General features: G+C 49.3%; 2 protein-coding genes and 1 pseudogene across 5 annotated transcripts; 1 reads left to right on the plus strand and 2 right to left on the minus strand.

Moving 5' to 3' along the window:
* The first annotated feature begins 3,585 nt into the window (after positions 1–3,585).
* Positions 3,586–7,212, plus strand: LOC130131658 (gamma-glutamylaminecyclotransferase-like). Its single transcript, XM_056301430.1, has 2 exons — positions 3,586–3,664; positions 5,945–7,212. The coding sequence occupies exons 1-2, from the start codon at positions 3,626–3,628 to the stop codon at positions 6,437–6,439; spliced, it is 534 nt and encodes a 177-aa protein (XP_056157405.1). The 5' UTR covers positions 3,586–3,625; the 3' UTR covers positions 6,440–7,212.
* Positions 7,213–8,078: 866 nt separating this feature from the next.
* On the minus strand, positions 8,079–10,878 carry LOC130131599 (microsomal glutathione S-transferase 1-like). Of its 4 annotated transcripts, XM_056301358.1 has the most exons (6): positions 10,283–10,683; positions 9,987–10,179; positions 9,541–9,639; positions 9,328–9,451; positions 9,123–9,214; positions 8,079–8,689 (listed from the first exon to the last, which is right to left on the minus strand). In XM_056301358.1, the coding sequence occupies exons 4-6, from the start codon at positions 9,445–9,447 to the stop codon at positions 8,443–8,445; spliced, it is 459 nt and encodes a 152-aa protein (XP_056157333.1). In that variant the 5' UTR covers positions 9,448–9,451; positions 9,541–9,639; positions 9,987–10,179; positions 10,283–10,683; the 3' UTR covers positions 8,079–8,442. The 4 variants fall into 4 exon arrangements, with proteins under 4 accessions (XP_056157333.1, XP_056157332.1, XP_056157334.1 ...); XM_056301357.1 differs by lacking the exon at positions 10,283–10,683 and adding an exon at positions 10,864–10,878 and having other exon boundaries at positions 9,328–9,639; XM_056301359.1 differs by lacking the exon at positions 9,541–9,639 and having other exon boundaries at positions 10,283–10,681.
* A 1,834-nt stretch (positions 10,879–12,712) lies between these two features.
* The window catches only part of LOC130131748 (FERM, ARHGEF and pleckstrin domain-containing protein 1-like), a 93,917-nt pseudogene continuing 83,524 nt past the window's right edge, over positions 12,713–23,105 (minus strand).

A 23,105-nucleotide genomic window follows, 5' to 3' on the forward strand; every position in this document is an offset into this window, starting at 1 on the left:
TTCTACGGGTCAAGACGTGACCCTACATTGCCAGTTACACATTATGACCTCTGAGGCTTGGATTTAAGACCAACGTTTAAGACTACTGTTTAAAGTCCAACGTGCATGTTTTGTTTTGTTTTGGTTTTGTTTTGGTTTTGTTTTGTTTTGTTTTGTTTTTGTTTTGTTTTGTTTTTGTTTTGTTTTGTTTTTTTGTTTCGTTTTGTTTTGGTTTTGTTTTGGTTTTGTTTTGGCTTTGTTTTGGTTTTGTTTTGGTTTTGTTTTTGTTTTGTTTTGTTTTTGCTCAAGTATCACAACCAGGGCCCCGTGGTAGGTTCATGTTTACTCTGATCCCCGCATAATGATTCAAGACAATGGCCTTCATAGTGTTAATCCCCAGTAGGAGTAACTAAAGTCTGATTTTTGGACATGTCTTGGTTTTCGACTGCGCACCCTTGTACTCAAGCGAAGAAACACTCCAACACATTATGACAACCGGCGTTTAATTTCTAGGTCCTGTGAGTAATGAGTGGGGGTGGGGGTGGGGGGGCAGTAGCAGTTTATTAGATGATAGCTCAGGTGAGCAAGTAGCCAGCATCTGTCTTTCTATTTCTATTTCAAACTCAAAAATACATCCCCTCGTCTGCATCACCCAGCTGGGACACAAAAATCCTAAAGGGTGGTAGAAACTAAAAGACTATTTCTGTACACTGTTTACGGGGACATTTTCAGAAGCGGTTACTTTGTTGGTTATCCGTGTCTGTGAATGTTCTCATTCATCCAGGTCGTCATGGTTATCCAAAGGAGTTGAATCAAGTGCAACTGGACTTGGTATATATCCGTGAAGACGTTTCGCCTCCCATCCAAGAGGCTCCCTTTGTTGGTTAGGTTGTACAACACAACACATTTGCGTCAACAGAGCATCTGTTAAAGCAGAAAGTAGTCCCTTCACAGAGTAAAGTGATGTATTGCTAAGCACCATCACAACACCAACACAACGTAATTTTTTTTTTTAAATTTATTTTTCGGCTGCGGAAAAGTTAACCTAACTCTGACCTTCTGGCCTTCTCTAAACTTCTCCACCAACATTCTCAAAGCAAGCATTGCATCTGTGGTGCTCTTTCATGGCATGAAACCATACTGCTGCTCGCTAGTTGCCACCTCTCCTCTTAACCTAGCTTCTATTACTCTTTCCCATATCTTCATGCTGTGGCTGATCAACTTTATACCTCTGTAGTTGCTACAGTTCTGCACATCACCCTTGTTCTTGAAAATCAGTACCAGTATGCTTCTTCTCCGCTGCTAGGCCTCCCCTCACTTTCCACTGCCATCTCTCCTAAACACCTCCATGCCTCCACGGGTATGTCGTCTGGACCAACCGCCTTCCCACTCTTCATCCTTTTCATAGCTGCCCTCACTTCCTCCTTGCTAATCCACCGCACTTCCTGATTCACCATCCCCACATACTCCAACCTTCTTGCTCTCTAATTTTCTTCATTCATCAGCCCCTCAAAGTACTCCTTCCACCAGTAAGAATGCACTGGTTTGGATGGAGAAATGTCAAAGTGCTTTTGAGCACACCAAGGCACAGCTGTCCTCAGCGCCCGTGTTGGCAAATTATGATCCAAAACTGCCAGTAATTTTAGCCTGTGATGCTTCTTCTTATGGAGTAGGGGCAGTTATTGCACATCAATTAGCCAGTAGCTTACAGTTCACGTACATTGACCACAACTAAAGTCAATTATGTGCACATAGAAAAATAAGCTCTGAGTATAACTTTTAGTGTGACAAAATTCAATGATGGATGCAAGTTCACACTCTGTGCTGATCCCAAGGCCTTGGTTAAGATGCTAGGACCAGAGACAGGGATTCCTACATTAGCTGCAGCTAGATTACAGAGATGGGCAGTTATTCTAGCAGCCCACCACTATGAAATTAAGTATAAGGGTTCTCTTCAGCATGGAAATGCTGATGCCTTGTCTACATTACCTGTTCAGACTGAATCACCTAGGTGTAATCCAAAGCCCAGAGAGTCTTTCTAGATGTGACTCCAAACTCAGCAGAAGAGATGGCAAATAAAACAAGGTGTGACACCGTGTTGAAAAGGGTTAAATATTACACTCATCGTGGATGGCAAAAACATGTCCCTGAAAATGAACTGGAACCTAGGTGTATGTGAGGTACTGAGCTAAGTGTGGAAAGTGACCGTGTCGTATGGGGATTCAGAGTGGTTATACCTTGTGTGCTTAGACCTCAAATGTTGAAAGAACTGCATGAACATCATCTAGGTGTGGTAAAAATGAAAAACCCTGCTCGTTGTCATTTTTGGTGGCCTAACCTTGATAAGGACATTAAGAATCTTGTGAGCACATGTCAGTTATGCCAGGTGAGCAGAAATAAACCAGCCACTGCTCCGGTGCATCTGTGGAGATGGGCAGAGGGACCATGGCAGCAGATTCATGTGGATTTCGCAGAGACGGGAAAACAAATTTCTTGTGTTAAATGACGGCTATTCCAAATGGCCGCAAGTGGTTTTTAATGACAAACAAATACTACTACTGAAGACTGTAGAGGTATTGGGGGGGTTCTTTGCTTCTTATGGACTTGTACAGGAACTTGTAACAGACAATAGTCCACTTTTTCAGGCATCTCTGAAAAACAATGGGCTAAAACACATTCGATCAGCTCCATATACCACCCAGCTTCAAATGGAGCTGCAGAAATAATAGGTTTTACCTAATTGGGAACCTGCAACACAAGCCTTGACAATATACCAAATTACAGTGTACCACCCCCCCCCCACACACACACACACACACACGAGAGAGAGAGAGAGAGAGAGAGAGAGAGAGAGAGAGAGAGAGAGAGAGAGAGAGAGAGAGAGAGAGAGAGAGAGAGAGAGAGAGAGAGAGAGAGAGAGAGAGCGAGAGAGAGAGAGAATATATTTGTCTTCATAAATGCCGGCATGAAATGTGTTAAATACAGTAATAGTCCGGTCTCTCACAGATTTTGGAAATCAAGTGATGATCATTTTCTAGCATTTAGCTCCACTGAGTGCCATGTGTTCTGGTCTGCATGCTCCTGGGGGCGTTCTGGTAGAAAGGCTGCTGGGGGTGTTCTGGTCTGCATGCTCCTTGGGGCGTTCTGGTCTGCATGCCCCTGGGGGCGTTCTGGTCTGCATGCTCCTGGAGGCGTACTGGTCTGCATGCTCCTGGAGGCGTACTGGTAGAAAGGCTGCTGGGGGGTGCGGCAGCCTTTCTACCAGCAACAGGTCCTGAAAGGGAGTCATTTTTTCTGTATTAAGCAGTTGGCTGATGGCGATAACCACTACTTGTTAATGAGGGCACACAAAACGTGTGGAAAAGTGTATTCAATCACACAAAAACAAACACGGTTTGCGTCGGAGGTGGTCAAAGATTTCAAAATCCTCCATTCATTTTAATAGCGAGTAGGCTCGTGGGCGTGCCTAGCGCAAGCATGGACGCCTGGCCAATCCTAGCGCTTGGACGCCTGGCCAATCCTAGCGCTTGGACGCCTGGCCAATCCTAGCGCTTGAATGCTACACAGGGCGTGTCTTGCCCAGAAGAGCAGTGGGTTTCATAATAACGCGTTGCCGGCATGGGTAGCAAGTGATTTCGCAGACTGGATGACGTTGCAAAGAAGTACTCGCTTCGTTTCATCTTTGGTAAGAGGGAGGTGTGTGTGTGTGTGTGATTGTTGAGAATAGCATGACTGGAATGTAAATGTAGATGACTGTAATGTATTGTGTGTGTGTGTGTAAGCGGTTCAACAGTGAGGACTCTGCACTGCATCAGAGAGCAACACCCCAGCAGCAGGGGAGGCGAGCAAACAATCGCAGAAGTCCAGTCTCGGTAGACCAGTGCAGGGAGGCAGCGTGGCTCCGAAACAGCCGTAGAAACACACAAAACAGGGGCTGAGTAGTCTGTGTTGGCTCAACCACCACGGACGCCCTCTAGTCTTTCTTCCTTATGGAGGGATACGTTGGAACGGATGGGCACGAAGCCCGATGCCTCCACCTCAATACAACACTATGGAGGAGAGCCCCGCGTTGATCTGACAGCTACGTCACGCCGAGCGTGACGTCGTTTATTTTAAAGCTGGAACAACAGGATCGTTATGCGGCGCTTGTTTCCACACGGACTTCTTTAGAGCGGAGCACTTTGTGAAGCGTCGCTTGTTTCCGCTCAACGCGTTTGTTTGTTTGTGTGACGTATTGGGACTTCTGTTAATGCGCATGCTCTCTGGTTAGTCTGTGATGGGGGGGGCTCTCGCGAGACGAGACCAGGAAGTCACGTTAAGTGTGAGCCGAACCGGAAGAACGCGGATGTAGCCTGACGGCGGAGTATCCTAACTTTGCTAAGTTCTAAGTAAAGAGTTCGTTTACAACCAATGTCTCTCTCGTCTCTAAGTCGAATCTTACAGTTTGTTTGTTTATTGAAAATCCCAGAACTCCCCACATACCGGACATATATATATATATATATATATATATATATATATATATATATATATACCTGTTTCCACGGTTACCGACGACACGCTGCTTCCACGGTTACCGATGATGGACGTTATATATCGATAGGGTTTGTTATGGCCATGTATGTGAAGGGGTTACGACATTAATAAAGCGTAAGCAGCTAAAAACGCCTGAATCGTCCGCCGTGCTGTCTAGTGTGGAGGCAGGGCAGTACTGTAAAGCCATACCCGGTCATTTAATCATGATAAGCAATACAGTTCTGTATGGTAAAGTAACTAATCAATTATTTTTATTTGCGACGTATGGCAACTATAAGAGTAATGGTGTCAATAGAGGGTAATTAAGCTGCACTTTTAAAGAAGTGAGACGCCATTAAAGTTTCGGGAAACCGACACATGAGCGACCTAACCCACCACGACCACAGGGTGGCGCAGCATGTCATCTGTGCTGATATAACATGGCGGCTGCACGGTGTGGACGAAGGGAAGGTCTGAGTTTAGGCTCCACGCGGGGGGTCTGAGCTAAAAGTACGTGCGCCTTCAGAGGCGGTTCGAGTTGCTGCCGGGACCACGGGGTTCGAGTTGCTGCCGGGACCGGCCCAGTCTGTCGTACTTGACTTGTCCTAATGATGCCGTAAACCTGTTTACGTCAGGCCGGAAAGTAGTGGACACACTGACTGACTACGGCAGATCTGACGTAAACAAACGTGACAGCAGCGTCACTCATTTGATTGACAGAGGGGTGGGACGTCCGTGACAATGTTAGGGCGGACCTATAGATGGCGCCGTTTCCCCAGCAATAGAACTTGGGCGCCACTGGTTCGCTGGTCCGATCACAGAGACTTGACACAAAGTGGAAAGTGATTTTAAAAACCCAAAAGGGGCTTTTGAGAAAGCATCCGGGGCTGGAGCCCAAGAAGCCCCCCCCCCCACTTGATCTCTGACCATAAGTCTCAGACTTCGTGGCCTTTTCGTCATTAAACCCAATGAGACAGATTTCTGTATGTTGTATAGGAATGGACAAACTCTTCTATCCTGTAATACATACTAAGCATGCCTGTCATCCAGCAGGATACACGCAAATTCATTTTGTAAGAAAAAGTTCAGCCGGTAAATGAAAACACTGAAAAACGGGATGACTTTTGTTTAAAAAAATAAAGGTGGAAACGTTGTTTTAAATGCAGAAACAGTTTTTAAATGCCTCCAGAAAGGGAGCGGTACTGATCTGTGCTCATTAAATTCAGATACCGCCACTTTATTAGACAGTTTACCGCTGAAAGTGAAAGGAAATATGCAAGAGAGGGAGAGACGGGTGGAGGTGGTGGGGGTCTCATGCAACTGAGCCAGGCAGGGTCCATCATCCTGCAAGAATCCATCTGCAGGTTTTATCTGCAGAGCCTTCAGGATGTGCAGGGTCGTTTGACAGGCAACACCTATGTTTACTCCGCTCCCCTGTGACATTTTGCAGGTGCGTCGCCAAGCTCGCATCCATATGACTCACGTCTTCGTCTACGGGACCCTGAAGAAGGGACAGCCCAATAACTTCCGCATGTTCGACCAGGCCAACGGCAAGGCCAAGTTGCTGGCCTCAGCGCGCACCGTTGAGAAGTTCCCACTCGTTATCGCAAGTAAGTACAACGTCCCCTTCCTCCTCAGCATCCCCGGCCGTGGGCGACGCGTCTACGGGGAGATCTACAGAATGGACGATCGGATGCTGCAATTCCTGGATGCTTTCGAGGGCGTTCCCACCATGTACCAGCGTACGCCGGTGAAGTTAGAGGTGGAGGAGTGGATGGATGGGAAAGACGGAGAGGAAGCTCTGGCAACAGGGAGCACCGTGGAAGCATTCGTGTACAGCACTACAACGTATGAGCCGGACTGGCCCTCCCTGCCCAGTTGTGAGAGCTATGACTCTCACGGGGATCACGGGCTAGAGTACGTCACCAGAGAGGCCAGAAACTGACGTATCCCACCAGGGGTGATGGATAGATAGATAGATAGATAGATAGATAGATAGATATATAGATAGAGGAAGGCAGGTTAAGGGGCACCGGTTTCCTGCCTGAAATGATCTGTTATGCAACTTTTCATCATTTACCTGGATCTTTTACTTGATTAAGACGTAACACACTTAAAACAATTGTGTACCTCTGTTAATACTTGGTAGAAACTGTAAATACTATGCTGTCAGTACTGGATAGAATTTCATGTTTTAATTGCATTTTATTAGACATCTGAATGAATGGGGGGGGGGGGGCTGGTTTAAGTTCATTGCAGGCCTTATAGCAATGAAAAGCGGGGAATTTTCCGGAGTTGTGCAGACTTTGAATAAGCATCGTGCTCCACCCGGCCGATGAAAACTGTTCGGGGGATAGTTATGAGAATATGTTATGAGAATATTTCCTCCAAAACAGAATTGCCATGTCACTCCTTAAATCCCATGACGGTCACGGGGGGGTGTGTGACATGTAGACGTTTTTTTGGTCTAAATGTACTGTAACTGTTACCGATGATAATCTCATACTTTGACTGAAGTAATGTATCAGTATCGGTGGAGCAAATTCATATATAAGTTTGTTTTATAGGTTATATACGGCACATAGAAACACGTGACTATTCGGAAATGTCGGTGTCACTCGTTGGAACACTGCCGGCCCCTTTAATGTCTCGAATCCCCTCAGTTTCACTTACATGTTGTGCAATAAAAGAGGAACGATAGCACCTACGGCGTGTTTGAATGGCTTCGCTGTGTGCAGGGCTGCCTTGTGTACATCTCTTTATTTGTAGTGAACCCAGTCCTCAATCGGATATCGAAGATGTGCTTAAAAAGTTCCCACAGAAACCTCCCAAGCACCCCAGGGGACACGAGGCGGCTATTGTACGGGGTTAAAGCCACTTATTTAACGAGCCGCCGTTCCACCGCTGTCCTCGAGCTCGCACGACAATCCAGTGTGTAGTTTGATGGTCAAGTGACCAGCGTGAACACAGGCGAGCCATCAGAGATGAAGTCTGACAGCCGTGGAAGATGTCACATGCGAGGAGTTGCTCGTGGTGGGGTGCATAAACCCACAAACATGGACAATATAGTTTTGCTGTTCTGATTTTTTTTAACCCCCCCCCTTTCCCCCCCCCCCAGCTGAATTTGGCCAACTACCCCACTCTTTCCAGCCGTCCCGCTTGCTGCTCCACCCCCCCGGGGAGGGCTGCAGACTACCACATGCCTCCTCCCATACACGTGGAGTCGCCAGCCGCTTCTTTTCACCTGACAGTGAGGAGTTTCACCAGGGGGACGTAGCACGTGGGAGGATCACGCTATTCCCCCCCAGTTTCCCCTCCACCCTGAACAGGCGCCCCGACAGACCAGAGGAGGCGCTAGTGCAGCGACCAGGACACACACATACATCCGGCTTCCCACCCGCAGACACGACCAATTGTGTCTGTAGGGACGCCCGGCCAAGCCGGAGGTGACACGGGGGCTGAACCCGCTATCCCCGTGTTGCTAGGCAACGGAATAGACTGCCACGCCGCCTGGACACCCAGGCCCCTTTCTCTTTAAACTCTGACATATATCCCTTTAAAAAGAGCCAGTCTTGAGCATTTTAAAAGGATTTAATCATTTTCCCGAGCCTTCGGCACCGCGTGGCACATGGTCACAGATCTGCACATTCTGAAAGGACCTTGGTGTTATGGCGTCATCCACTTTTATCTCCCTTTCAGTTACATTCGAAGATGGTGGACTTGAAATATTATGTAATGACCAGTCATCTATCATGTGCATCAAATATAAAAAAGACAAGGGAAAGGCGACATTACATGTTTAGAGTTGTACTGGATTTCGAGATGTGGAAGGTAAACTTGGTTATCGTGGATAACAACACAGGCCTGTGGAGGGGAGGGGAGGGAGGGGAGGGGAGGGCCCCCGCGGGACGAAGGTGCCTCAGCCGCGCTGTCTCGCTGGTCTCTCCTCTACAGATGGAGCGTGGCGCCGAGCACCCTGAACGCCATGGAGAGGGTGGTAGCCACACCCGTCGCCCAGCAGAGAGCTCTGCACGGCTGGGGCAGGGGCAGGAGGTAGGCTACCGTGTGGCCGATCCGCGACCCCACAAACACCCGGAAGTGAAACAGGGCAGTGGAGGGAGTCGGCTCGGTCAGGGCGTAGAACAGGCCGACGACGACGAAGGGAAGGATGTTCTCCAAGTCATTCTGGTGGCATCTGCGTGAACATTATTCGAGTTTAGGGTTGAAAGCCCTCGTCCCGCCGGTCAGGAGCCTGCAGTTAGACATAACACCACATACTGTGCACACCCCCGAAACTGGCGAATTGTTTTCTGCAACTGCCCCCCGCCCTTTTTCCCCCCCAACTGTATCTGCCCAATTACCCCACTCTTCTGAGCCGTCCCGGTCGCTCGCTGCTCCGCCCCCTCTGCCGATCTGGGGAGGGCTGCAGACTACCACACGCCTCCTCCGACACATGTGGAGTCGCCCCCTTCGCCCTGAACAGGCGCCCCGACCAACCAGAGGAGGCGCTAGTGCAGCGACCAGAGCCGGCGAGCCCCGCGTTGGGTAACTGCCCTTTTTAGCAAAGCTGGCTCTCTGTTCTAGTGTGACTTACACAGATGTTACATAGCATATGACTTGTGTCAAACCTCCGAACTCGCTCCACATCCGGGTCTACACGGACAAGTTTCTTGTCTTCAGCGGGGTTGAGTAATTTTGTGTCCTCCATGTTTGCAAACACCTGCGGGGAAATGCAGGGGTGGGGATAAGGGGAGTTTTAAACCGTCGCTCATACGAACGAGTTCACATCGTAGGACTTAACGCAGAAACATCAACAAGTGTGAAAGCGGCAACCTGTCTCGTCAGGCGAAGGTAGGCGGTCAGAGGTGCCATGAGCATCATCTTCACGACAGCAATAGTGGCGTAGGTGGCAAAGGCTAGAAAGGTCTCGCTGTACAGCACTGTGGCGTCCATTTTCCTGCAGGGAAATCAACGGAGACGATGAAGAAAGCGGATATTTGTTGCCGGTAGACTCCAGATGCTGCAGGGCCTCCATGCTGGAGTCACCTGGAGAGGACACGGTCCACAAATGTGACCCGCGAAGCTCGTCTTACCACCGGTGCTGAACCCGCTTCCAGGTCGGTGGAGCGGGACAGGATCCTGGCACTGAAGAGAGAAACACGATTTGAGCTGTGAGGCACAAGTTCATTCGAGGCCACAGTGTGTTGCTCAACAGGTAAGACGACTCGTGCACACTAACCGGACAGGAAAGCTCAAGAAGTTTACACATACGGGGCGATTTGTATTGCCAGGATGCTCCACGCAGACACACAAGGTCCAAAAAACAACAACAACAACGTTTTACACAGTAGAGAAACAAAAGCGCTGCAGTACTTCATCCCACATTTACTTGGAGGTGTGTGTGTGTGTGTGTGTGTGTGTGTGTGTGGTGGGTTCAATAGTCTTTGCCAGGTCAAAATATATGATTGCAGAAAAATGATCAGACAACAAACCTGTTCGTTGGAAGACCTTTTTTTTTTTAATCTTGTCCAAACAGCAGACGTGCTTCACCACAACCCACCCAACTATGCCACCAAACAAGTTTTGCGTCCATTGGAATGCGGTCCAGGGTTAGACAGGTTAGAACCGGTTCACCACACAGATTCGTGCCTTGCTGGTCCTGGGTCAGCCGGTCAGCAAACCGCTCTAAAACAGTTTTTAAAACGTGTTTGGACATTTTAACACAGCGAAGCCTTGGAAATGCCGATTCTAACCTGCGAGACGCTGACTTCTGAAGAGGAATGTTTACCGATTCCCGGTGCATGGTAGTTGTAACAAGGAAGTTGTGCGTGTTGTGTTACAGAATGCAGCTGCGGCAGTGCGTCCCTTTAAGGGCCTGGCCTGTGCAAAACCTACTCAAGGTGAATCGACCCGTTTCATCTGGTTAAACATACACCAGCGACAGACCTGTGGACCATTAAACACAATGTCAACAACTGGGCCATAACATGATCCAGTGACCCACGGGCTTCACAGGGTTTTGTGATGCAAGTTAACCTGGTGCAGAGCCCCCCCCCCCCCAACAGCTAACTCCAGATTATTCATTTCAAGCAAACTCTCTTTAAAATTCAGACTAGCCAGAAAGGGCTGTCTGTTATCCTGCCGGACTCTACGGACCAAATGCTGTGTTTGTAAGCCATCGCCGTCTGACATATCCGTCATGCCTGATGGCGGCCGAGTCAAGCAGGCAGATAAGCAGCAAACAGAGAGGACGAGATAGTGCAGAGAGCTTGTTGTTATGCAGACCCGGCAGAAGTGATCCAATCAATACTCAAAGCAGAACCAATAGCAGCGGGACGTGCAGAAAGAAAGGGTGAGAGTACGTCTTACCTCCTCCTCGGAAACTTCACCTCTGTGAGCTAGGAAGAGCAAAGGGTCAGTGTGCCTCTTGTGGGCGTTTCCAGCCAGAGTGCAGAGGAGTGAGGTCATTATTACCGAGCCCCGGATTGGTCACAGAGAGAACAAAATGAATATATACCAGGGCCATCCATCCATCCATCCATCCATCCATCCACTCATTATCTGGGGAGACACCCTGGACAGGCCGCCTGGACAGGCCGCCTGGCCATCACAGAGCTCACACATATATACACACACACATATAGGGACAATTTAGTATGGCCGACTCACCTGACCTACATGTCTTTGGACTGTGGGAGGAAACCCACGCAGACACGGGGAGGACATGCAAACTCCACCCCGGGGCTCGAACCCAGGACCTTCTTGCTGTGAGGCGACCGCGCTAACAACTGCGCCACCATGCCGCCATATACCAACGCCACCATTTTCTAATTCGTGTGCACGACATATCATTCGTGGCCTCAATCTAATTAATCGTTCCCACATTTTAGTTACTCTGTGTGCTCATTAAATACTACATTTTTGCAGTGCACAAGGCCAAGTCATTCGTAACTCGCACAACACATCAGTAACTCATTTTCGCCATCCTCCGAGCTGGACAACTTAGCGTTGGTCTCTATGTACAGCCGGCTGTGAGACGAGTGCTCAGGGACCATCTAAAAAGTGCAGCGCCGAAAAGAGGTTCTGCAAAACTATTCAATAACTTCACTCTTACAGTGTGTAGTGTCCCCAAAATCACTTCACACATCAACCGCCTCCTGTTGGTTATACTACAACACTTAGTTTTTGCATAATTTGGGGGGATTTTTATTGGGAAAATATTCAATAACTTATTATCCATATTATATATACTCTTACACAGGGTTGCATCCTCAAAATTATGCAGAAGCACATTTTCCCAAACTGAGTGTTGTAGTATAACCAACAGGAGGCCATTGATGTGTGGCTGAACTGAAATTTGTTTTGTTTTTTTGGACACCCCCTCCCCCCTTTTTTTCTCCCCAGTTGTGCCCAGCCAATTACCCCACTCTACTGAGCCGTCCCGGTCTCTGCTCCACCCCCTCTGCTGAGCCGTCCCGGTCTCTGCTCCACCCCCTCTGCTGATCCGGGGAGGGCTGCAGACTACCACATGCCTCCTCCCATACATGTGGAGTCACCAGCCGCTTCTTTTCACCTGACAGTGAGGAGTTTCACCGGGGGGCCGTCGCACATGGGAGGATCACGCTATTCCCCCCAGTTCCCCCTCCACCCTGAACAGGCGCCCTGACCGACCAGAGGAGGCGCTAGTGCAGCGACCAAGACATACCAACATCCGGCTTCCCACCCACAGACACGGCCAATTGTGTCTGTAGGGACACCTGACCAAGCCGGAGGTGACATGGGGATTCGAACCGGTGATCCCCGTGTTGGTAGCCAACTGAATAGACCGCCACGCTACCCGGAGGCCCCGTGGCTGAACTGAATTTGATGGTACCACACTGTATAGGAGTGGTACTATTTATTCCCCTGGTACTTTCGCTCGCCCGACCAAGCCGGAGGTGACATGGGGATTCGAACCGGCGATCCCCGTGTTGGTAGCCAACTGAATAGACCGCCACGCTACCCGGAGGCCCCGTGGCTGAACTGAATTTGACGGTACCACACTGTATAGGAGTGGTACTATTTATTCCCCTGGTACTTTGGATCCATAATTCTGCTTCCGTGCATGACCCTCTTGTCATCCCCCTTTCCCCCCCAATGTCTCAACTGCACCCTCGCGTTCCAGAAGTGCCGCCCCATCGGGCGAAAACAGTTTCTCTTGAACACCGTTTTACTTGTCTTTTTTTTTTTTTTTTAATCAGTAAAATCCAGATAAACCTGGAAGGATACAGAAGAGGAGATGCTTGGCACTGAAACAGTGAAATCTCTGTCGGCCTCGGTTGGGAGCGGCGCCGATGCTCCGACAGCGGTTTTGCCTCCTTGGAAGAAGGCACGGCCCAACTCACGGGGGGTTACAAGTGACGGGGACAGGAGAATTAAGCAGAGTAGAACGTTTCACAGTGTATCAAAGTATTGTACAAAAAACAAAAAAACAAAAGAAGAAGGTCGCCCTAAAAAAGCAAGACATGTTCTCTGGTGGTTGTGTCTGAACTAATACCTCTTGCTTACACACGTATTCATCATTATATAGAGACACACGAACTAAACATACTCATCACAATGAGTGTGTTTACATGCACACAGGATTCCTGATGATCACCGATAATACTTTGGTTTTGGTCTCAGTCGGATTAAGCCGTTAATACGTGTCCAAATCGTAAACGTACCTGGTTTATATTTCTACTCGGATGGTTCGAAGTCGACGCGGACGCCGAACGCTCATTCACCGCAGAAGCCAGCAGGGCCAGAATAAGCTACATGTGCACCACAGCATCCCAGCTCCTGTCGCCCTGTTTTCGCCGTGGAGACAAAAGCTTCCCTAAGGTTTTTTGCAAACAGGAAGTGACGTCGGCATGAGCCGAACACGGAATGTCTGAATGTCCCAAATGTCAACCGTATACCAGTGTGCATGTGAACGCGCTCAGCGGTGCAGTCACATGTTAAGGTCGCCATAGCAGTCGGCGAGGAAACCGTTACCAGCAAGACTGTGCTCCGCCACTCGCCCGGTGGCTAAAGCCAAAAGTAAAACGTCATAGTGTATGACTGCCATTACACAGTAGAGAGATTGTCTCTAATCAGGACACTAGTAGTGGGAAGGAGGAACCTAGCCTTGTAAAAGCAGCTCTAAAGCAGCGCGTGGAAAGAGGCGCTGTTGGACCGTGGAGGGAGAGACGATGAAAAGTGAAACCGGTCCGCTGTCTGGCTTTGTCTGGAGGAGGAGGGGAGCGGGGGTGGTGTTGGGTGTATGTGACGAATGACCATCGGGAGGTACTGATCTGAATGCACCACAGCGCAACGGGTCGTTGTGCAGATTCAACAGGGTCTTTTCATGTGGCCGGCCGGGCCGAAGTCCAAATAACCATTCAGGGCGAGTGTCTTCGTCTTGGCGAGGGTGGGAGGTGAGTTAGTACAGGTCCTTCCTGGTGTTGGGTAGGGAGCGGCTGGCAGAGCAGGTGGCGCTGCGGATCACCTCCATCCACCTACAGAGAAAAAGAGAGATGGGCTGCTGTGTAGTATTTGAAGGGTGGGATAAATCAAGTGCTACCATTGTCTTTTTTCAGTCCAACGCCGGGATCAGACTACACCATATTTCTGTCTTTCGCGGCGGTCACCATGTCAGGTTAGGCAATCATACACAGCGCCATACATTCTTGCTGTGTCTTGAGCGGAAGAGGGGCAACACTACAAGTATGAGCCCGACTCGTCATTGTATGCAGCCTTTCATGATCTTGGGCGAGTTCATAGGTCGTCGGGGAGGTGGGTCAAGAAATTGTCAATCATGGCAACAGAACCGCTATGTATGATGATAGCTGTCTTGTGTTGTGAAAACAAAAACAACAAAAAAAAAAAAAAAGAAAGAAAGAAAAAAGTGTGGACGCTGTTGCGGCTCGTGCTATGGGGGAATGCTAACCTAGCATAGCTTAACCAGCCACTCACCAGGTTGCCGAAGCCTCCTCTATCTCAACATTTATCCCACCTTTGTTGACTCCGTCATGGTTCTCCCTTGAGGACGTGTCAAAAAGGCAGGGGTGTCGTTGCCACCGCTCAATGAGCCGTCCCTCGGTTTGGTGGTTCCACCTGACAGCAGCATGGCTTCCTCTTGGCCATGTCTACATATGTGCACTAGACAGTGCTCTGTCATCCTATTGGTCACCGTCAAGGAACATGGCGCAGGAGGTGTCAGACTAGGCGGGGAAATACACAAATTCTGACGTGCTAGACTTTTCATCGGGGTGTCTTTGGGCGTCCCAGACGCTGCATCGCTCTTATTTATGTCACACTACACAGGGTGAAGACGCCCGTTCCTTGTTCCCGACGTTCATAACCGGACCCGACGCTGGAACTTTGTGGGCGTCGACAAAATCGTGTCACAATTGGGCTGGAATGGGGTATAGTCTGATCCCAGTATCACCTCGTAGGTCGTTGATGCACTAAACTAGCACTTATGTCAAGACCCCAGATCCAAAATACACCTTTATTGCCTTTTGTCATTGTGAGTTCAAACGACTCGAATCCCTGCTGAACCACTAGTTCTAGCGAGAGGACATTTGGTGTAGGTTTAGGTGTAGGTCTCCTCGGTAGTAATCAGTCCCCCATTAACTGCTCTATTACAGGAAAATAAAAAAAGGAGATGGCACACGACAAATACCGTACCTCTCAAAGGTGTACTCGCTCTCCGATCTGAAGTAGTAGACATGGGACTTAAAGTGGAGCTTGAAGACGTAGTCCTTGTGGATGTTCTCCGACTCAGACGGGACAGTGACGGAGTAGCCCAGGAGTGGAAGGCTGGCCAGAGGGTAGTCATCCTGAGGTGAGACAGGGCAGGAAAACCTCTGAGTAGGCCCCCCTATATCTATTTTTTTGGGGGGGGGGTTTCCCCTCGTTTTTCTCCCCAGTTGTACTTGGCCTACTACCCCACGCTTCTGAGCCGTCCCGGTTGCTGCTCCGCCCCCTCTGCCAGTCTGGGGAGGGCTGCAGGCTACCACAAGCGGCGTCACCAGCCGCTTCTTTTCACCTGACAGTGAGGAGTTTCACCAGGGGGACGTAGCGCGTGGGAGGATCACACTATTCCCCCCAGTTCCCCCTCCCCCCCTGAACAGGCGCCCCGGCCGACCAGAGGAGGCGCTAGTGCAGCCACCAGGACACATACCCACATCCGGCTTTGCACCCGCAGACACGGCCAATTGTGTCTGTGGGGACGCCCGACCAAGCCGGAGGTAACACGGGGATTCAAACCGGCGATCCCTGTGGTGGTAGGAACAGAATACACCGCCACATCACCCGCACTCCCAGGCTCCCCTACTTCGATTTAGGAGACCTGTCATTGTTCTCTCTTCAGCATCACTTAAGACACCCTGAAGATTCCCGGTACCACTGAGTATGCAGCACATTATTCATGTTGAAAAGTGCCAAATTACAACAATTATTACGTCCTCTGTCAACGCAGTGCTTTGATGCTTTTAAATCAAAATCAAAATTTGGTAACACTTTAGTATGGGGAACATATTCTAAGTAAAAAAACTTAATTACTAGTGAATTAGTAATGATCAAGATGCCACTTAAGTATGGGGAACATATGCTAAGTAACAAAAACTTAATTACTAGTGAATGAGTAATGATCAAGATGTCACTTTAGTATGGGGAACATATTCTAAGTAACAAAAACTTAATTTACAGTAATTTAACACTATGAACACTTGTAGTTGTGTGTGTTGTTATGTAAGAACAGACCATATTCATTAAGTGTTAGTAAGGCAGAATAACTCTTCTTGTGGTACTACCACCTTATAAAGGCCATACTAAGCAAAGCATATTGAGATGGTACTACTAATAAGCAATACTTCTGAGGTTATAGAGGGAAAACTCATAGTTAATGGCTTACTGCTTGTATAATAAGGCCATGCAGAATAAGGCATTAATGAGTACGTAATAATGACCAATTAAGAGCCAATATGTTGCTAATTTGCATGCTAATAAGCACCTAATTAATGGTGACTACGTTCCCCATACTAAAGTGTTACCCAAAATTTCAAGCCGAAAACAATAAAGCAACCGCTAATTAATCAACACCGTACAAACGCATCTTCCACAAACAATTCCGCTTCGACATTACTACTCTATCTATCGGTTTGTTAATTAATTTATTCAGTGGTTTGTGTATTTACCAGGTGTGACTTGTAGAAGAAGAGGCTGAAGTTTGTGAAGACCACCCAAAGCTTCTGCCAACCGTTGCTGTTCTTGAACTTCCTCAGCAGGTTGCCTGACAACTGGTTCTACAGAGACAGAGACGAAGAGAGACAGAGACGAAGGTCGAGGTGGGAGCTCATATGGGGTCCGCAGAGACAGAGACAGAGACAGAGACAGAGACAGAGACAGTTTAACACGGCAAAAAACGGCTGGTGAAAGAGAAACACACCGGGAACATGAACGGACTTGGGGGACTAAGGACAAACGGGGACAGAGATATAGACTAGGACAAGAGATGAGGGAGACGTGGTTTCACAGAACAACAGGCTGAAGAGATGGAGACTTGATATGAGACTTGAACCCATATCCCTTCTAACGCCACGTTGTCACCTAGCCACCAGGTCATGACACATGTGACCAGCATCTTTGAGAGACTGTTCAACTTCTTCTCTGGCTGTATGTTGTTAAAACAGACGGTTGCCATAGGTAACACCTCAAGTGTTATGAGTAAAAGTAAGTGAAGCCACATAAATGATAATAACCGTTGTTATAGGCTGAAGCTTTTCTCCACCCCAAAGGTGCCCCTGCACCCTTTACAAGTGAAGGGGGATGCCCCGGGTGTGGTGCTAGCAGATGTTCGAGGGGGTCAAACAGGCTCTCCTTGTGCAGTCACTTCAACACACACCTATCTTTGCTCTCCCCTTTTGTTTGCAGACATACGCATAAGAGTGGAGGGCTGGGAGCCATTTTGTCCCGGAGGGTGGAGGGGGTCGACCATCCATTGCTGCACATTGCTAGCCGCGAGCTGTCGCACCATGAGGCGGAGTACGGCGCAGTGGGGAGGAAGGTTTTGGCCGTCGTGTGTGGTCAGTGCCCTCCAATCCCTCGTCCCGGGGCATCAGTTCGCCTTCTAATTGGACCGCGCTGCCCTGCAGGGGCTCCACCACATGAAAGATGCCAACACATGGGTCGCTCTGCGGTATCTGTAATTACAGCCTTGTAAGTTCAAGGTGATCCACAGGCCAGGGGTACAGATGACACAGGTGGTCTTTGCCTCTGCTCTCTCATTTGTACTGGGGAACGGCGGGGGGGGGGGGGGGGGGGGGTCTGCTGTTGCCAGATGGCTCTCTGGCTTAGGGTAGCTGGTGAGCTACATGGTGGTGGGGTGTTGCCAGGATGTTGGCTGCAGACTGAGCACAGAACAGTAGACATAGATGTAAGCAACAGCGAACCTAGTCCCGTGTCCACTTGTAGTGAAGTGGGTAGAGACGGACCAGAACAGATGACCGAGACGTTCCTGAACACGACCTCGGTGTTGGATCGCAAGAACGACTGTTTTGTGGTGGACTGTTTCGACGTGTGTGACAGACACTGCACCTACGTCTGAACACGTTCTCCGGTCAGATCTGTCTGTCCAAGTCAAAACAAGCCTGTCACAGTGGGAGAAGGTGGCGTGCCGTCTCCCGACAGAGTGAGAGAGAGACAGACAGATACATGGTGAGTGATGCAGATGGACAGACAGACAGACACATGGTGAGTGATGCAGATGGACAGACAGACAGACACATGGTGAGTGATGCAGATGGACAGACAGACAGACACATGGTGAGTGATGCAGATGGACAGACAGACAGACACATGATGAGTGATGCAGATGGACAGACAGACAGACACATGGTGAGTGATGCAGATGGACAGACAGACAGACACATGGTGAGTGATGCAGATGGACAGACAGACAGACACATGATGAGTGATGCAGATGGACAGACAGACAGACACATGGTGAGTGATGCAGATGGACGGACAGACAGACACATGGTGAGTGATACAGATGGACAGACAGACACATGGTGAGAGATGCAGATGGACAGACAGACAGAGACATGGTGAGTGATGCAGATGGACAGACAGACAGACACATGGTGAGTGACGCAGCTGGACAGACAGACAGACACATGGTGAGTGATGCAGATGGACAGACAGACAGACACATGGTGAGTGATGCAGATGGACAGACAGACAGACACATGGTGAGTGATACAGATGGACAGACAGACACATGGTGAGAGATGCAGATGGACAGACAGACAGAGACATGGTGAGTGATGCAGATGGACAGACAGACAGACACATGGTGAGTGACGCAGCTGGACAGACAGACAGACACATGGTGAGTGATGCAGATGGACAGACAGACAGACACATGGTGAGTGACGCAGCTGGACAGACAGACAGACACATGGTGAGTGATGCAGATGGACAGACAGACAGACAGACACATAGTGAGTGATGCAGATGGACAGACAGACAGACACATGGTGAGTGATACAGATGGACAGACAGACAGACACATGGTGAGAGATGCAGATGGACAGACAGACAGAGACATGGTGAGTGATGCAGATGGACAGACAGACAGACACATGGTGAGTGACGCAGCTGGACAGACAGACAGACACATGGTGAGTGACGCAGATAGACAGACAGACAGACACATGGTGAGTGATGCAGATGGACAGACAGACAGACACATGGTGAGTGATGCACATGGACAGACAGACAGACAGACAGACACATGGTGAGTGATGCAGATGGACAGACAGACAGACACATGGTGAGTGATGCAGATGGACAGACAGACAGACAGACACATGGTGAGTGATGCAGATGGACAGACAGACAGACACATGGTGAGTGATGCAGATGGACAGACAGACAGACACATGGTGAGTGATGCAGATGGACAGACAGACAGACACATGATGAGTGATGCAGATGGACAGACAGACAGACACATGGTGAGAGATGCAGATGGACAGACAGACAGACACATGGTGAGAGATGCAGATGGACAGACAGACAGACACATGGTGAGTGATGCAGATGGACAGACAGACAGACACATGGTGAGTGATACAGATGGACAGACAGACAGACAGACACATGGTGAGAGATGCAGATGGACAGACAGACAGAGACATGGTGAGTGATGCAGATGGACAGACAGACAGACACATGGTGAGTGACGCAGCTGGACAGACAGACAGACACATGGTGAGTGACGCAGATGGACAGACAGACAGACACATGGTGAGTGACGCAGATAGACAGACAGACAGACACATGGTGAGTGATGCAGATGGACAGACAGACAGACACATGGTGAGTGATGCAGATGGACAGACAGACAGACACATGGTGACTGATGCAGATGGACAGACAGACAGACACATGGTGAGTGATGCAGATGGACAGACAGACAGACACATGGTGAGTGATGCAGATGGACAGACAGACAGACACATGGTGAGTGACGCAGCTGGACAGACAGACAGACACATGGTGAGTGACGCAGATGGACAGACAGACAGACACATGGTGAGTGACGCAGATAGACAGACAGACAGACACATGGTGAGTGATGCAGATGGACAGACAGACAGACACATGGTGAGTGATGCAGATGGACAGACAGACAGACACATGGTGACTGATGCAGATGGACAGACAGACAGACACATGGTGAGTGATGCAGATGGACAGACAGACAGACACATGGTGAGTGATGCAGATGGACAGACAGACAGACACATGGTGAGTGATGCAGATGGACAGACAGACAGACAGACACATGGTGAGTGATGCAGATGGACAGACAGACAGACAGACACATGGTGAGAGATGCAGATGGACAGACAGACAGACACATGGTGAGTGATGCAGATGGACAGACAGACAGACACATGATGAGTGATGCACATGGACAGACAGACAGACAGACAGACACATGGTGAGTGATGCAGATGGACAGACAGACAGACACATGGTGAGTGATGCAGATGGACAGACAGACAGACACATGGTGAGTGATGCAGATGGACAGACAGACAGACACATGATGAGTGATGCAGATGGACAGACAGACAGACACATGGTGAGTGATGCAGATGGACAGACAGACAGACACATGGTGAGTGATGCAGATGGACAGACAGACAGACACATGATGAGTGATGCACATGGACAGACAGACAGACAGACAGACAGACAGACAGACAGACACATGGTGAGTGATGCAGATGGACAGACAGGAGGACAAAGAGCAAGACAAACCAGAAACAAAACGAGAAGCAGGACGCCAGACTTCATAGCGACAAACTGGTGAAAAGACACACACACACACACACACACACACACACAAACACACACACACACCGGATACCTCAACGGCCACGCTGAAGTCCACCATGGACACGCTGGTGTTGCGGTGCCAGCAGACGTGCACGGTGGTGTTGCCGCGGTGACCGTGGCGCTCCAGAGACGTGTGTGAACCGCCCAGCTCTTCCTCCGACTCCAGCTCCGCCCCTCCGTCCTCCGACAGCTCTGAAGAACGACAGGTCGTTTAAGGGTTGATGTTGGAACAGGCTGCTGAACTCCGGCCAGGAGAAAGGGTTGATGAAACTCTCGCTCCTGGACAGGACATCTGCCGCTCAAGGACATAAAAACATCAAACTGAGTCACCGTAAGACCTTTGCTAGCGACATAATTCTGCTCACGAGTTAGTTCACGAGTTTTCCGTTTTAGATCCGAGTACAAAATCTCACATAGCAGCTTTTTTGTTTTTTTTTGCAAACTGGATATGAGGAATGTTGGAACAAAATTCTGCATATGATGATGAAATACAGGCGAAGCTAATCCATCATGGCATTCAAGTTCTCTACAAGGAAGCAAATGGTCAATACACACCTTATTGTGTGTGTGTGTTTGTGTGTGTGTGTGTGTGTGTGTGTGTGTGTGTGTGTGTGTGTGTGTGCATATTTGAGGCATTGCAAGTACTCGAGACTTTTCTGGCAGAGTCGGAAAGAAGCGAAACGTGTAATCGTCTTCTCACAAGCCAGTGCCGAGTAGACGGCAGAACTTATCTGCCCGTAGTTTCATTTCCATCAAGACGTCAGTTTTTCTCATGTAAATTTGGAAGCTGCGACTAAAGAAGCCGAACAGAGACGCCGAGCTGTCGAAAAGCAAAGTCCCTCAACGAAAACGTGCACTGTGACAGATTTTCTTTTCCTTTTCCAAATTGGCAAGTAATCAACTCCTCTGCTGAGTCCTCATCCAGCCATCCATCATCCAAACCGCTTATCCTGCCCTCAGGGCCGCGGGGATGCTGGAGCCTCTCCCGGCAGTCATTGGGCGGCGGCGGGCGGGCGGGCGAGCGGGGAGACACCCAGGACAGGCTGCCAGTCCATCACAGGGCCCCACACACTCCCTCGTCTGAGAGGTCGCTTCGTACAGTACCTTCGCCTCCGTACAAGCATCCTGGAGATAAACGATGAATCTCTATCAGCTCCACCTGCAGGGGGCGCTGTTGTGTTTTCTCCTTTGTGGGTCAATGCGGTATGGCAAAAATAAAGGAGAAGCAGCACATCGACACGGTGAGAACAGAAGCCTGAGCATCAAAGTGAAGAGCGAATAGAGACTGTGAAATACCGGCAGGTATAAAGTTATGTGAGGGGCCAAACTGTGGATAGACGTAGATGTAGACGTAGATGTAGATGTAGATGTAGATGTAGATGTAGATGTAGATGTTCTCTGTGGGCAGCGATGTGATCTCAACAACACAACAAAGAGCACAATCCTCTAGTCTGGTCTGGATATAACAGGACAGAAAGACCCCTTGTGTTGACTCTGGTAAGCCAACACCGTTTGTCTACCAAAGAAAGGACACATGCTATAAGCAGGGCTCGGGCTGAGAGACGACGGGGAAGTGGAATTCAAAGGTGGTCTGTTGGGGAGGTGTCATTCATCCACCCGACAGAGATTTAAGATGAAGCAGGGGAGGAGGGAAGGCGTTGACGGAGGAGGTGGGACCCCCACAGATCAGGTAACGGTAAAAAAAACCAACAGGACAAGCTAAACTGGAACAATGGAGTGGTATTCATATCAAAGGAGAGGAGGGCGTCTGTCCGGGGGAGGAGGAGAGCATGGAGACGGGTGGCACCTCCTCCCATGGCGGTTAGAAAAACAACGGGAGGAGGACTCAAGTCGAGAGGTCATCTGTTTTGGGTCTTTTTCCCCCCCATGTTGTCTGCAGAACGCCTCTGGGGGCAAGAGACGATAAAAACATGGTCGACGCCTTGACGTCCTTTTTAACCGCACTCCCGCCTCACCTATCAGGAAACTCAACACAACTGGGTTGTCTCAACTTGGCAGTATGCAGCCTAGCTTCACCTTTTCACTGTCCTACAACACACACACACACACAGACACACACACACACACACACACACAGACACACACACACACACACACACACACACACAGCCGTTCTTTGGACTTACTGCTGTCGGGGAAGCTGCTGGAGAGGAGGTCAGACTGGGGGACGC

This window comes from Lampris incognitus, chromosome 21 (genome assembly GCF_029633865.1).
Source record: "Lampris incognitus isolate fLamInc1 chromosome 21, fLamInc1.hap2, whole genome shotgun sequence".
Lineage (NCBI taxonomy): Eukaryota > Metazoa > Chordata > Actinopteri > Lampriformes > Lampridae > Lampris > Lampris incognitus.